The sequence below is a fragment of the Grammomys surdaster genome, unplaced genomic scaffold, assembly GCF_004785775.1.
Source record: "Grammomys surdaster isolate TR1022 unplaced genomic scaffold, NIH_TR_1.0 238, whole genome shotgun sequence".
In the NCBI taxonomy this organism is placed as follows: Eukaryota; Metazoa; Chordata; class Mammalia; order Rodentia; family Muridae; genus Grammomys; species Grammomys surdaster.
Window position 1 is genome coordinate 485,214 of NW_021604683.1, and position 17,024 is coordinate 502,237.

General features: G+C 39.3%; 1 protein-coding gene across 1 annotated transcript; it reads left to right on the forward strand.

The window, feature by feature from the left end:
* Positions 1–2,542: 2,542 nt before the first annotated feature.
* On the forward strand, positions 2,543–12,044 carry LOC114626627 (zinc finger protein 120-like). Its single transcript, XM_028774082.1, has 4 exons — positions 2,543–2,645; positions 9,477–9,603; positions 9,811–9,871; positions 11,000–12,044. The coding sequence occupies exons 1-4, from the start codon at positions 2,643–2,645 to the stop codon at positions 12,042–12,044; spliced, it is 1,236 nt and encodes a 411-aa protein (XP_028629915.1). The 5' UTR covers positions 2,543–2,642.
* The last annotated feature ends 4,980 nt before the right edge of the window (positions 12,045–17,024 follow it).

A 17,024-nucleotide genomic window follows, 5' to 3' on the forward strand; every position in this document is an offset into this window, starting at 1 on the left:
TCCCACTGTCAGAGCCTCATTGCTCAAGACTATCCTACTGTCATATCCTTATTGCCCAAGACCATCCCACTGTCATAACCAGCTCCCAGGAAATGCCAGATGTTCTTTAACTTCCTGGGACATGAGACCCATGAACATCTTTTCGTAACCTTTTACTGACCACTCTTTTCAGAACAGCAGGAAATTTCCTGAGGTTCTCTTAGAACAGAAAATAATTTCCTGGGTTGGGCTCCAGACACTTTCCAGTAAGGTCTGTTTGAATTTTAGCATTGTAGGTTGAAAACTTAAGAGCCTCTCTTGAGGATATGGTACAGTGAAATCAGATAAAAAGTTGTTTTCACTTTTAGGAAACATGTGGTAGTTAAATGAGAATGGCACCCATAGACACATATGTTCAAATATTTATTTCCTAGTTTGTGGAACTATTTGGGAAGCAGCACCCGTGTGGCCTTTTTGGAAGAGGTGTGACACATGGGTGCATTTTCAGGCTTTAATATCTTCTGACCACACCCATATTGCTAGTTCCCTCTTGTCTGGAGTTCAAAATATGAGCTCTCAGCTGTCCCTTGATTTTCAGTTAAGATCTTGTAATGCAAGATGAACTTTTCATATGCATTTCTGTTCACCATTTTTATAATTTACATATAATTCTGGATGACTTTGAGGTAAAAATGCCCTTGATATCTCAGCTTTTACATTTGATCATGTTCAGAAAAGGATTTAACTTAACATTCACAGTAGAAGGCAAACCTATGTGTAAGTGTATGTAGAATACCTAAGTAAAGCCTCAATGCTCCCTTTCTTGAAGAAAGACATTGATTTACAAATGGCTCCTATGTTCTTCTTACCTCATACAGGAAAAAACCTTTCCCAGCTGTTCTGTGTTGTCTGTTGTGCTAGCTATTCTTGGTACTCAAATGGAACACATCTGGAATTAAATAAAACTCAGAGTTGGGTACTGTGCAGGATTTTTTGTAATTAAAGTTTTCTAACTGGGGAAAGAATATTTAATTTGGTCATTTGTGGTGATAAGACCCACGTTTTACCTAGGCCACTGCTTATGGTGACAGCCTACATATATAAAGGACATTGAAGATGGTAGGTCTTTCTCTTTCTCTTATTCCCTATCTCTGGTGAGCAACTTTTTGTTATTATGGTTGTTGTTATTATTTGTTTAATTTTCTGGCAATAGCGCTTATCTTACAAAATTAAGGTATTTACTGAAGACCAGCTCAGATATCCAGCCACATGGACTGAACCACTATTGGATTCTTAATCTTTCCATTTGTAGACAGCCATTATTAGATTAGTCGAACCGCAGCCTGTGATCCATCTAATAAATGCATTTTCTACATAACAGAGACTCATTCTATCAGCTCTAGTCATCTGGAGAAACTTTACTATATATAATATTCCTGTGGATTTTTTGTTGTTGCTGCTATTTTCATTTTACAGACTCACTGAGGAAGTTCAGCTGATTAAGAAGAGTGCCCCAAGGTGTCTGTCACTTATTTCCCTCTTTGCTCTGAGGCTTATCTCATAAACATCAGGTGAAAAGTACTTGCAGTTTACCTGAACCCAGCCAGAAGGAAAAAAAAATGTTTTCTAAAATCGTTTTTTTGTTTTTTTGTTTTTTTTTGTTTGTTTGTTTTTGTTTTTGGTTTTTTTTTGTATTTTGAGACAGGGTTTCTCTGTGTAGCCCGGACTGTTCTGGAACTCACTCTGTAGACTAGGCTGGCCTCGAACTCAGAAATCCACATGCCTCTGCCTCCAACGTGCTGGGATTAAAGGCATCCGTGACCACTGCCCCGCTAAATGTCACAATTTTATGGTTCCATCTTTTGTTAGGCCAAGTTGTGGTTTCTGCTTTCAAGGCCTAATGTACTGGTGTTTGGAGTTCTGAATTTTTTTTTTCCATTTTTCGATACAGGGTTGCTCTGTGTAGCCCTAGCTGTCCTGGAACTCACTCTGTAGACCAGGCTGGCCTCGAACTGAGAAATCTGCCTGCCTCTGCCTCCCAAGTGCTGGGATTAAAGGTGTGCGCCACCACTGCCCGGCTGTTATTAATTTTTAATATTGTGGGCACCTGTTCACTTGTGGAGAGATTAGTAACTCCATTGTATCTGATTTATTGACTGTGAGAGTCATCCATTGTGAATCCAGCAGGAAGAAGTGGAAGGACCTCCTGAGTGTTGTGATGGGAATTCAGGAAAGCCCCACATTTCCAAAGCAATGAACAAGGTGTCACTGCCCACATGGGAAGAAGCAGGCAGTTGAGAAGCAGGGATGTTAAAGCTTACTTTCTCCCAGGAGGTTTACCTGGAGGACAGACAAATAAGCTATTGGAGGACAGGCACTTGTGCTACTGAACTTCAAATCTGCAGATCTGGAAAACGATTGGCCAAAGCTGCCACTATACTGTCTCTCTATCCCTAAGGGTAGTGATCATGTCACTCAAGTCTTACTAGCCAATCAGAACCTCCTCATGGACATGCCATTCAGAAGAGGAGGCGGCAATTCCGGGTCACAAGCGTGCAAGTTCCTTCCTGTAACTCAGCCGGCATGAGTGTTTCTGGGTGAAACATTCTGAGTGTGTCTGCTGGGTGCTGTGAGAGGAGCTCGGCAAGCTCAGAACTCCAGACATGGTGAGTGCAAGGTTGTCTCCCACGAACGGCAGGCGGAAGCTGCTTAGCAAAGTACAAATGTGTAGTGGATCTTCTCAGTGTCTGGATGGTAAACAGCAGCCGGACACATGCAGCCTCTTGTGAGGTCCTTTATACCCGGCTTTGTACCTAGCTGTGGCCTCTGAATGACTTTATTATGGGAGCATCTGCACAAAACCATTGCAGCAGTGGCTGTGTGTAGAAATATATTTGGCATGATGCCAAACCTTAGAGCCCTGGTTTCTCTATTCTCTAAGTTCTGCTCTTAGCTGTTAACTTGTAGGTGTAAGTTCCACTTGGAGTTGGTGTTGTGAAGGCTGTAAAAAGAAATCTCGTGTGTTGGGTATCACTCCAGTATTCAGCTGTGATGTACAAGTGCAGAATTAATGATATAAAGAATTACTAACATTTAGGAAATATTAAATGACACTAAGAATTTATCTGAGGAGGCACTGCCTATAAAACACCTGACAAGTATGTAATATGCTAAAACTGCAATCCTGTTAAAAATCAGTACTGTAATATACATGTTTGCTTACCAGAATTGTCCAGACATTTGTCTCCAAGCCTTAACTAAGGGGACAAATCTGATTTACAGTCAGTCATTAGGCTCATGCTGATATCAAAGAACAGGCCCCTAACAAGCTGCTCAATGCTGCATTACAGGGTCACAGCCAACATTAAGGCCTGATGTGACCTAAAGATCCAGTTTTCTTGGGAAAAGCATAGTTTTGGCACAAGGGCAGGACCTCCTGACATCTCTTTGAGAAGGACAACACTGTATGATCTTGGCTGCTCTAATCAAATAAGGCTTGATCCTAATGTGTGGAGAATTGCGTATCTCTTTTCTAAATTCTAGCCCCTTAACAGCCTGGAGCCTTGAGCTTTACCTAAGGCCCTGGTGTACTGAATAGAAAACAGTTGCTCTTTCTCCTAAGCCAGGGTTAGGGTCAGGTGGTAAAGCTTCCAGGCCAGGGTGTTTGGGGAGGACAAGCTTCAGATCCTGAGATTCCAACTCTTTCCAGCATAGGGTGACATGGTTATCAGTCCCAAGTCAACTGTGGGCTTGGTCAGTCATGGATTCCCTTGTGCAGCATTGTTTTATTACACTTCTCCTGAATTTGTCCCAGTGTATGATAGTTACTGATGTCTTCATAGTAGTCTCCATTTCATTCACTTTATCCCCTGTAAGTAGTATACAAGATGTTAGTTTTAAGAAGCTTACTTAACATAGACATAGCTTGTGCAAGTTCTCCCCACCACAGCTGTTGTACATTCTACCTTCTACGTTTCCTGTCTTTCTCATCTTCACTTCCAACTCAGGAACCCATCACTAAAAACTGACCTGCTTTTTCAGGTCTCTGATGTACTTAATCAATGATTCTGGGGATCTTTGCTGTGTAAATCTCACAGCTGTCTTAAGTACTCTAAGGGTGCTGTGAGGGGAGCTCCGCAAGCTCAGAACTCCAGACATGGTAAGTGCAAGGTTGTATCCCACGAATGGCAGGCGGAAGCTGCTTAGCAAAGTACGAATGTGTAGTGGGTCTTCCCAGTGTCTGGATGGTAAGCAGCAGCCGGACACATGCAGCCTCCTGTGAGGTCCTTTGTACCTGACTGTGGCCTCTGAATGACTTTATTATGGGAGCATCTGCACAAAGCCATTGCAGCAGTGGCTGTGTGTAGAAATATATTTGGCATGATGCCAAACCTTAGAGCCCTGTTTCTCTATTATCTTCTCTAAGTTCTGCTCTTAGAGGTTGACTTTGTAGGTGTAAGTTCCACTTGGAGTTGGTGTTGTGAAGGCTGTAAAAAGAAATCTCGTGTGTTGGGTATCACTCCAGTATTGAGCTGTGATGTTCAAGTGCAGAATTAATGATACAAAGAATTACTAACATTTCGGAATTATTAAGTGACAGTAAGTAGTAGAATTTTTTTGTTGTTGTTGTTTTGTTTTTGAAACAGGGTTTCTCTGTGTAGCCCTGGGTGTCCTGGAACTCACTCTGTAGACCACACTGATGTAGAATTCAGAATTCTGCCTGCCTCTGCCTGACAAGGTGCTGGGATTAAAGGTGTACACCACCACTGTCCGACTCACTAAGTAGAATTTATCTTAGGTAGGACCACCTGTAAAACACCTGACAAGAAAGTAGCATTGTAAAAATGGAGTCCTGTTAAAAATCAGTTTTGGTAGAATACATGTTTGTTTACCAGGATTGTCCAGACATTTGTCTCCAGACCTTAACAAAGGGGTCAAATCTGATTTACAATCAGCCACTAGGCTCATGCTGATATCAAAGAACAGGCCCCTAACATTCTGCTCAATGTGGCATTACAGGGTCACAGCCAACATTAAGGCCTGGTGTGCCATAAAGATCCAGCTTTCTTGAGAAATGCAAAGTTTTGCCATAAGGGCAGGACTATACCTGGTGACAACTCTTTGAAGAGGACAACACTGTGTGTTATGAGCTGGTCCAATCTAATAAGGCTTGATCCTAATGTATGGAGAATTGCATATCTCCTTTCTAAATTCTAGCCCCTTAACAGCCTGGAGCCTAAAGTTTTAGGAGCTTTACCTAAGGCCCTGGTGTATTGAATAGAAAACCGTGCTCTTTCTCGTAAGCCAGGGGTAAGGGTGGCAGTGACGATAAAGTTTCAAGGCAAGGGTGTTTCGGGAGGACAAGCTTCAGATCCTGCAATTCCAACTCTTTCTATCGTAGGGTGATATGGTTATCAGTCCCAAGTCAACTGTGGCCTTGGTAAGTCATGGATTCCCTTGTTCAGCATTGTTTTATTACATTTCTCCTGAATTTGTCCCAGTGTATGATAGTTACTGCTGCCTTCATAGAAGTCTCCATTTCGTTCCCTTTATCCCCTGTAAGTAGTATAAAAGATGTTAGTTTTAAGAAGCTTACTTGACATAGACATAGCTTGTGCAAGTTCTCCCCACCACAGCTGTTGTACATTCTACCTTCTATGTTTCCTGTCTTTCTCATCTTCACTTCCAACTCAGGAACCCATCACTGAAAACTGACATGCTGTTTCAGGGCTATGATGCACTTTATCAATGATTCTGGGAATCTTTGCTATGTAAATCTCATAGTCTTAAGTAAGACTTACAATTTCTAGTCTGTATTTAAATTGTTCAAAATAACCTGGATCCTGAACCAGAAACTTGCAGGACTACCTAACAATTGCCAGGTACCTGTGGGGAGGAGTACACCTGGGTGTTGCCAGATAACTGTGGAGGTGGAGTTTAGACAGAATACTAACACATATGGTTAAAATAAACTAGATTGGTGGTTGTTTAATTTGGGCAGCTTAGTTTGATCCAGTGGATAATGAATTTTGTTAGTAGGACTGGTATTATATAGACATGAGCAATCCTAGCTGACGTATTTATGTTGGTTTAGAAATTTAAAACACAGGCCATTAGATGTAGCTGTGTGTCACCTTATAGATCTCAGCAGTTAACACTGCACATAGGGGCAAGGACAAACACCATCTTATTAATGCCGTCACCTCTACCAGGAAGGGTCTGCTCTTTTTTAAAGCCATTATACCAATATATTTTTTCATTTATATTTATCTTTTTAAACAGTCAATTTTTTGTTATTAGTTTTTAAATTTCATTTTCTTTATGCATAGGTGCTCTGATCTCTTACTTGTTTCCATTCTCCAGTGTTTCCCACAAACTAAGAATTTCATTCCCTTTTCTAAAGAGATTTCCTATCTGTCTGTTTAGAGCAACATCTCCTGTAGCTCAGGCTTTCCTTGTGCCATGTACTTAAGAGTTACTTTGAACACCTGAACTTTCCTCTGCTGCCCAGTGCTTGGAAAACAGTCCTACAACTCCTTTCAATCTGGTTTCTGATTCATCAGTGAGACAAAACATCAGGGAATGACTGTTGTCTAACATTCCTGGATTAGGGGTGAGGGGATTACAAATAAAAGAAGGAACTGTATAAGAACTGAGTTCACTGACCAACTGTGGAGCTGGTATAATTGCAGCACAGAAAAGGAGGAGAAAGAAGGAAGGTGAGGCCTTTCTCCTTTGGAAGTAGTTGACATTCACCATGATTAGTCAATGAAGCAATTTTAGAAAATAATCATTAAAATTCCTTTCTGTCAATCTTGGGGCATTTCCCAGATTAGGGAAATGATGAATTTAAATGAAGACATATACTTATATCTAGAAACCAAATTTTTGTATTTTCACTAGTTCAAACAAAAGATCTAAACAAACTGGTGTGGCTGTGCCTAACAGGAATATGATTATTTCTATTTGAAAATATACAGTGTAAGAGAAAAGATATGAGAACTACTTGGTATATACATTTAGTTTCTCAAAAATACTGGACCATAAAGTATGTTTTAACTCGTAAAAATAATCTTTGAGAGTATAATCGTCATTCCTTCCTTCTCCTTTCTCCCTAGTGTTAAGTCTGAAACTCTGGGACAGGGAGCTGAGAGGCCTATTTAACAAATCAAAGCAAACCTGGCTGTCTGGTTCTCTCATCAGACTGCAGTTCCTACCTGTTACAGAATATTGATTGGGCTGCCAATATCCAAGCTGCCATTCCTTATGAAATCTAACTACTTTGGGACTGGTTTTTGCATCTATTTTTAATCATTCTGATCTCTTGGTCTGGTTCTTCCTTCTCCCATTCTACCTCGCCAAAATGACATGTCTTCTCTAAATTCTCCCAGATACAATTGAGTCTCCCTATGTTCTCTCTTCTGTGTATAATAAATTTTCTACTCCACCATACCTAGGAGCACTGATTTCCTATAATTTTTATTTCTTCTTCTTCTTTTTTTTTTTTTTTTTTGGTTCATTTCTCTTCAGTTAACCGCTCCTAGCTTTAAAATTTACAGCCAATTTTTCTTTTTAATTTTTGTTACTCTATGAATTTGATTGCAGTTTGGCTGCAGGTCATCCCCACTATGAAGCAGATATGTCGGCACAGGACATTGCATGCATAATTGATTATGTAAAGAAAGGACCCGGCACCTTTAACAATGAAAATAAGTGCCCTGGGAGAATATAATATTCTATTAAATGCAAATTTCCCAGACTAGGACTATGTCTGCATTTAGGGTGGAAGAGCAGAGCTTGGATGGTTTCAGAACAGTAATTTGCTCTGTGGTCCCCAAGTTGAGGAGATGCTATTTACTCTCCTGATGCCCAGCTAAGTTTTCCTAGCTAAGGAGGGACTTGGGCAGGCCTATCAATCAGGAGCAGTAGTGGAAGGTAGCTTGCAGGGGCTTTACAGGATTTTCCTCAGATACATGTGTTACAAGCTTTGCAGAAGACCACAAGCCATGCCCTGGTGATTGTGGCCATATCTATCACCAGGATAGGAAGAACAAGTCTGCTGAGCTATCAGAGTCAGATCTACTGGTACTAAGAGGGACCATGGTTCAGAGTGTGGTTCTGTTGCTCCATGTAGTGATAATAGCAGAGGCCCTTGTCCTTTGACCCTGAGAGTGGATTACCAGGGAGGGTCTGTAGCCATTTGAGTGGCAAGGTATGAAACATAAATGTCACTATCCAGTGTGTATACACAGGCATTGCTTTTGGTGTATAGTAGGATGACATTGCAAGAGTAGAGGTTTGATTTCTAGAATTTGTGAACCTTCTGTTTTCAGTTTTGTGTGACTAATTTTATACATAATTTAAAAATTAGTAAAAATGGTGATTGGAATCATACTTCAGAAACATTAGCTAGAATTCTTTAGCCTTCTGTTACCTCCAGTACTAATGGCACAATACACAGAAATGCAATTCTTTGTTTCAAAAGAAGCTTCTGAGATGTAGAAGTTCCTCAGGTGTGTATGATGCTGGATAGCTACATAGGACAGATTTCACATCTTATAAGAATCTATGTGGCAGGAAGCAGATATTAAATCATTATTCAATATTGTGTTTTGTTAGACTTGAGTGGAGCTAGTTTTACCTGAAATCATTAGGGGTCATGAAGAGCTGCAGAGCCAAAGACCATGTTTCTGATCACCTACCTCTATTGACAGGACTCTATACCATCAGGCCTCTCTGTTTGGAAGACAGACAGGTAGTAACTGAAAGGTCAGGAATAACATTTTAGGCTTCACTTGAGTTATTTTTGTAGGAGTCATGAAATCTATTTATATTTTATTTGTATACTAGTATAGGTAACATTAGTCAAGTTTACATTTTTCCTGGGGTAGTTCCCTCAGTTGTTTGGCAGAGAACTTGAAAACAGGTCGCATGGAAATGGGCAAAGGAACGTTTCTCTGATAATTTTTTTCAGAGCATTGGGCAAGAGTGAGAATTTGGTCTTGGGAAACAGATAGTGGGATGAGTCTTTGGACAGACTACTTAGTCTTCTGGAGGACTGGCCTGTGGTTAGGTAGGGGGTTTCTGTCCATAGTTCAGAGCTCAGACACAGAAATGGGGTAAGAAGGGAAGGGAAGACGGAAATGGTCTTTTGTATCTACAGGAGGCCTGGACAGGTGAGAAGAAACTGCAGTCCTAAGGGCAGCCTTGGGTATTGGGTCTCAGGGAACAGAAAGTGAGGAAGATCAGGCAGGATGCTACATGGTCCCATACCCAACATCTTAATACAGAGGCATCAGGATCCCCGAGATCATTTATTTCCTTCTACATTTACTTCAGTTTTTCTTTTTCTTCGTCTGTGAATGACTGTTTGCTTATTGGATAAAACGTGCTATGTGGATGGGCAGGGAAATTAGTTAATTATTCTTTTTGAAGTACACATGTACACTCTTGTTGGAATCATGCTTTCTTATGTACATATATACTGGAACTTTTAGGATGTAGTGACCTATGATGACGTGCATGTGAACTTCACTCTGGAAGAGTGGGCTTTGCTGGATCCTTCTCAGAAGAGTCTCTACAAAGATGTGATGTTGGAGACCTATAGGAATCTCACAGCTATAGGTAATACAGTGATTTTTTTTTTTTTTTAGCTTTTGAAATGTAGGCACATCTGCTTCTTTGTTATTGGTATTTGTGTTTGTAATTTCAGTTGAGAATAAGGAAGAATAAGGTGAATAAACAGAGATGTTTCTAACGTTCACTCAAGTTGATAACTTAAATGTCTAATTTCCAGTAATGTAACAAACTTTCTCTGGCACCACATTTTAGGCCACGTTTTAGAAGATCGTACTATTGGTGAACATTTTCCAGGTTCTAGAAGACATGGAAGGTAATTTTCATGTGCAAGCTCATAAGAAATTGCCTATGAATAAAGTTTAATATGTGCTACAAGTTGTAAAGAAAAGCAGTAGGATAAAATATGCACTGGATTAAGTTATAGATGATTATTAAATCTCACAAAATCATGTATGTCGATGGCAGACATCCAGTTTGTGTTTGCAGGGTGTTCCTTAATTTCAAAAAACATAAAACAACAGGAATGTCACTATTGGAATCAAGCTCAGTAGAGACATGTTCTAGAAGTTCCAATCTGTTCAGTCTCATACCACTTAGCTAGTGTAAAAGGGAAACAGATTTATTAGGTGATAAGCATATGTCTAAAACCTTATACTAAGCAAATAATCCATAGTAAATCTGTTATTAGCCATATACTTGTAGTAGCATTGCTAAATTTATTGAGATGGACAGTTTATGAGACTTAAGAATGGTTTTGTGGAGAAATTTTAATCTCTGTACCACATCAATATGAGAGAAAAAGTCAAACTCTGTGAATGTAATGTGAAACTCTTTCACTTGTTATTTTTTTTAATATGGATGTGGTAGATCATGACTGATACAAGCCATTTGAGCATAGAGATATTGAAGAAACAACATACCTTTCTCTTTTCCAGAAGAATAGAGGATATATAGTGCTACCCACTTTGAATAGACATTTCTAAATGTGCTAAAAGTTTACATATAATTAGTTTCCCAATATTATTGCGGGTATTTACTGCTGAAAATCTTTATGAGAATTAGCGAAGTAGAAATGTTTTCTGTTAGCATTGGTTTATATTCCATATGTTGTATTATTCACATAATAGCAAAATTTATGAATACAGTTTGCAGAAGCTCTGAATTCTTTCTATTCTCTTCAAATATGCGAGTAACCTCTTATAAAAATTTATGCTATAAATGTTAGCCATGTAATCAGTACTCCTCCCATTCCATGCATCTTCAAAGATGTACACCAACCAATAATGAATGACAACACCTTTGAATATTAACAAAGTGATATTATGGTAAGATCAGACTACCATTACAATTTGGTTAAATTGTAAATGAATTTATACAGATAAAAAGACTCATCAGTATAATCAATGTGAGAAAGCTTTCACATCTGCCAATTTCTTTGCAGGCATGAAAGAAGTTGTTTTGGAGAGCAACCCTCTGAGACTGTTCAATGTGCTAAAGCTTTTGTATATCAGAGTCATACTCAAAGGCATGAAAGAACTCATAATGGACAGCAACCCTATGAATGTAACCAATGTGGTAAAGCCTTTGCACAAAGCAGTGTTCTCCGATGTCATAAAAGAACACATACAGGAGAAAAACCGTATGAATGTAACCAATGTGGTAAAGCCTTTGCACAAAGCAGTGCTCTCCAATGTCATAAAAGAACACATACAGGAGAAAAACCCTATGAATGTAATCAATGTGGTAAAGCCTTTGCACAAAGCAGTGCTCTCCAATGTCATAAAAGAACACATACAGGGGAGAAACCCTATGAATGTAACCAATGTGGTAAAGCCTTTGCACACAGCAGTGGTCTAAAATATCATAAAAGAACACATACAGGAGAGAAACCCTATGAATGTAACCAGTGTGGTAAAGCCTTTGCACGAAGCAGTGTTCTCGAGTATCATAAAAGCACACATACAGGAGAGAAACACTATGAATGTAACTATTGTGGTAAAGCCATTGCAGGAAAGAGTAAACTCCAAGTACATAAGCGAACACATATAGGGCAGAAGCTCTATGAATGTAACCAATGTGGTAAAGCCTTTGCTGGAAGCAGTGGTCTCCATTATCATAAAAGAACACATACAGGGGAGAAACACTATGAATGTAACCAATGTGGTAAAGCCTTTGCTGCAAGCAGTGGTCTCAAATATCATAAAAGAACACATACAGGAGAGAAACCCTATGAATGTAACCAGTGTGGTAAAGCCTTTGCACGAAGCAGTGTTCTCGAGTATCATAAAAGAACACATACAGGAGAGAAACACTATGAATGTAACCAATGTGGTAAAGCCTTTGCTGGAAGCAGTGGTCTCGATTATCATAAAAGAACACATACAGGGGAGAAACCCTATGAATGTAACCAATGTGGTAAAGCCTTTGCACATAACACTGTTCTCCAACGTCATAAAAGAATACATACAGGGGAAAAACCATATTAATGTAACCAATCTCATAAAACTTATTCATAAATCAAGAGTCTTAATACACATAAAAGAACATGTATTTGAGCAAAACCCTGAGTGTATCTAATGTGGTAAGGCTTTTTCACAAAGCAGTCATGAGAATCATAAAAAGACGCATACAGGAAAGCAATTTTTGAATGTGAGCAATGTGGTTTTAAACCTTTTTCACAATGCAGTGTCCCCCAAATATATACAGGACTGTATACTGGAGAGAAACCCTGTGAATATCATAAATGTTATGAAGCTCTTCTCTGTCCCAATCATCTTCAAATATATAAAAGAACTTGTACTGGAGAGAAATCCTCTGAATGTAACTAATGTGGTAAAGCCTTTGCACAAGAGTCATCGAGTACATCAAAGGATACACACTGAAGAGAACACTATGAATATAAGCACTGTAGTAGACTTTTGCAAGTCACAGTACTCTCCATGTAAATAAACGAAGACACATTCAAGAGAATCTCTATGAATGTCATCTACGGGATAGAGCCTTTGTATATTGCAATCTTCTTCAAGTGAATGAAAGAAGACATACAGGTAAGAATGTAAGGAATGTGGTAAAGCCTTTATATGTCAATCGTATTCAAAGGCACAAGGAAACCATAATGTAGAGAATTCCTGTAAATATATTTAATATGATGAAGCCTATGCATACTTCTATAGACTTTATCACCATGAAACAATCCATACTTCTTAGAAAGTTATGAATACATTTGATATTATGAAGCCTTTTAAAATTTCCTAAGTTTTCATCAGCATGAAAGAGAAACCCTATGAACTCATTCAATATGGGGAAGCCTTTATAAATTATTACAGACTTCATCATCATGAAAGTAATCATAATGGAGAGAAAATCTATGAGTGTAAACAATATGGAAGAGGCTTTCTGGTATGGGGTCCTCTCAGATCCAACACCACCTAGTCTCAGGTAATGCAAGTGACAGGATTTCATGGTAATAAAGCTGCTGCTAGATCATGACATAATCTGAACATAATGTGTGACTTTTAACACACATTTCCCCAAGTGAGCCAGAATGTTATAGAGCTGACATCCTGCAGTCCAAAATGTTAACCCACAATTATTAATGTCTGAAAGAACTGAAGGAACAAAAGCAGAGAAGGCCCTGAGAAAAAGGAGGTCCAGCGACATGCCCAGATTGAGATCCATCTCAGTGGGTGGCTCCAACTTCTGACACTATTACTGGTGCTATATTCTGCTGACAAACAGAGAACTGACATGACTGACGTCCAAGAGGCCCATTAAATAGGTCAAAGAGTCAGATGCAGATATTTACATCCAATCAATGGACAGAAACTGGTGACCCATGAGGTTGAATTAGGGAAAAGCTGGAAGAAGTTGAGGAGGAGGGCGACTGTATAGGAAGTCAAGCGGACTGAACTGGCCTGTACCCATGGGATCTTTCAGACACTGAGCCACCAACCAGGTAGCATGAACCACCTGATATACAGCAGAGGACTACTGGGTCTGGACTCAATCAGAGAACATACAAGTGACCCTCCAGAAACTTAGGGCCCCAGGTAGTGGGGAGAACTTGTGGGGTCGGATTTGTGCATAGAGACATCTTGGAGACTGGGGAAGGAGGAATAGGATGAGGAAGAGTTGGAGGGTGGACAAGGAGGGGTATAAAACCTGAATTGTAAAAAAAGATTCAACAATAAATGAATAAGAAAAAAGAAACTTATAAAAATAAGGAGAGAACAGCAGAAACTTCTGTGCCAATTTACAACTACGTTTTCCCAATAATCAGGATTTTGGAATAGGGGCTTATGTACTTGACAGTGTCAACTGTTATAGAATGTGTGTTTTACAGTTTAAACAATCATATCAATTTGTTCTTTGGTGGTAAAGAACAGGTGTTATCTTTTGAGGAGCACAAGATGAATGGCAGAAGGCATTGTTAGAGACAGTCTTTGTGTTTTCAAGGACGAAAGATGAGTAAAGGATGGTGGTTCAGAGTGGGAAGTCTGTAACTCCCCCATGCCTGGAAGTGTGAACATAAGTTTCACCATGTCATTAAATGGAGGATGATTAAAAAAAGGCAGAACTTAAGGAGTGGTGGTTTGTTTTCTGCTTATTCCTAATTGTTGTGTATTGGTTCTAATGCTACTTGTGTTAAATTGGTTCCCAGATTTCATCAGAGTCCTGTATTTGAGACTCTGATATTCCCTGCCCCAAGCTGGTTCTAATTGGTAAATAAATTGCCAGCAGCCAATGACTAGGCAGGAAGACACAAGCAGGACTTTGGGTTCATGGGCAAGGAGACCAAAGAGGATTGCCGTGGCAATAAAGGAATTGGATGCAAGCCTGAGAGCTGGAAAATAGAGTGTGCCAGCCATGAAAGAGGCAGGAAATAGTGTCCCCAGTGTTCCCTCCTCTGATTCAATCTGAGATAGCAGAGATTGGATATAGATTTTAATAAGTAATAGTTCAGTAGTATCACAGGGGAGGTATTAGCAATGTGCCGGTTGGGGAGTGGCCCAGCCAATGAGCTGATCTAGGCATATTAAGTAAAGCTATATGTGTTTGTCATTTATTTGAGAATCCATAGCATTTGCAAGGCATCCTATGGTAGAGCAGAATAACCTACTAACTCTACAGAATGTGTCTCACCTTTAGGATTGAACTCAGTATTAAAAAGTATTTGGAGATTCTCAAATGGAAAACACATGCCTTGATGTGAGTTGATGAAAATTGTATTCTTAGCAGAGTTGCTGGTTTTGCTGAAGCAATGTTGTTCCTCACCAAGCTATGCAGGTTCCCAACTAGAACAAAAGGTGAGTTGAACTGGCATGCATAATTCTGGGGTTCATTGCATGAGCTGGGACACAGCAAAAATCTCCAAAACTGACCCAGATGACCTGAGTAGTAAGCATTTATTATGAGTGCTCTTTAAGGATTCTGGCTCTCTTGGAGAGATTGGGCTCTGAAGTGCTGTCCAAAGAGACAGGCGTCTCAGAAAGCAGACACAAAGGTAGATGGTAGAGGCTGCCTGGCAGCTATAATCAGATAAAAAAAGGGGAGAGATAGACGAGATTTATTTGCTTTTCAGGAAAAAAAAAGAGATACAGTGTTAACTATGTCAGTGTTTGTGAGTCTACATGGAATAAAGTAATCTTGGATTTTACTCTCAAATATAGGGAACAAATGCATAAAGATAGAGAGATACCCTATTTCAGCAAATAATAATGATAAGACATATTAATTTCTACACAATGAAGAATGAATGGAAAAAAATGTTTTAAAGAACAATTTAAAAGTCGATTCCAGAGCAGGCATTCCAGTTCTTTGACTGCGAGCAACACAGCAATGCTGGTATTCCTTGGCCAAATATGGCAAATGAAGAGCCTGGAAATAGGCTTATACACAGTAAGTAGAAGGGAATTTAATTGAAGTTAAATACATAGGAAAAGATGTTTGTTCAAGTTATATAAAGGGAAAAGGTATATATCCATAGAGGTATTAATTTCCATAGAAGGAGATTTTATATTTGCATAGATAAATAAGTTTGGTGGTTATGATATTAAAATCCTCTAGGATAGAGATTAAAATAGGGCAAGCTTAAGAGTAAGGAGGCTGCTAATTGAATCAATCCATACCATTGATGATTTTGTGTTGTTACTGGAACAAGGACATACTATTGTGGGAGAGAAGCCCTATATTTCTGCTAGTAGGGAAAAAGAAAAGGCTTTGGACCCCTTCTAGAGTGATATGGATCATGTATGAGAGGGGAAGGCCCCCTGAAAATGTTGGCTAAAAGAAAAAAAAGTTTCAGAAAATGAAACAAGCAGGAAATATGATTTGCTGATTCCTCCACATGGGAACAGACTTATAACTAGCCCAGACATAGAAAGTCTCTAGCTCAAACTTCAGAAAAACGTAGACAATTCATATTGTTGTTTATGGAACACTTAAGATTCAACATGCCGTCATTCCTATGGCATGAATGAAGATTTATTACAATTCCTTATTGATCAAATTAACTTAAAAGGATAGTTTTCTGGCACCTGCTCAAACCAGAAGCAAAAATTCATCCTTAACTGAGTGGTGTAACTTGCATAATCCATAGAAATATCTTAATAATACTGAAATCCTTGTTGCAAGATTCATATATTGCTGAATGTGCCCCTTTGACAAGGTTCATTGGTGGTAATGCTGAGATGACCTGTTGTTCCAGCTACCTGCCCCCTGATGCTGGAAGAAACTGGTGAAATATTTTGAATCGCATTTTGAACTAGCAGTACAATAAATGCAAATAGTCAAGGAACAATCAAGGCAATAAGCAAAGTCCTCTGATCACTCCCTTGATCACTGTTTGTAAGGGCTTATCAGGATGATCCAAATATCTGAGGCTACTTCGCTGTCCTAGCCCAAAGTCATATTCATGCCTGAAGCCTACATCTTTGTTCTAGCCTAGATTTACATTCCTGACTGAAATTACTTCACTGTTTTAGCCTAAAATTAGATTCCTTCCTGAACTTACTTTCCTGTCATGGACCATTGTCAGATTCCAGCCTAAAGCCCATTTCCTTGTCTTTGACCAATGTAATATTACTGCCAAGTGGCCCCAAAAGTTCTCCACCCCATTAGGTACCATTTGGTTCCTCATCTTGAAGTATGCCATCTAATGGATTATCTAGAGATGCTGGATAATGAGATTTATTTTTAATAAGCATTTCTGATTTGTGTCTGTGTTTGTGTCTGTGTGTAATGTTTTTGGGGTTTTTAAGCAGCTGTCTTCACAGAGAAATAATAGGACACAATAATAACAAGCAGGTGAGCTTCCTGAGATGGTATGCTTCGGAGTATAGTATAATCTGAGACAGATTCATTCTCAAAGCCAAGGCTGTGAATATTTTCGCGCTACATTTGCAATAAGGCTCGGTGATTGGGCTGTATGAAAGATAGGCAGAGTGAGAAGTTGGGAGGAGAGAAGG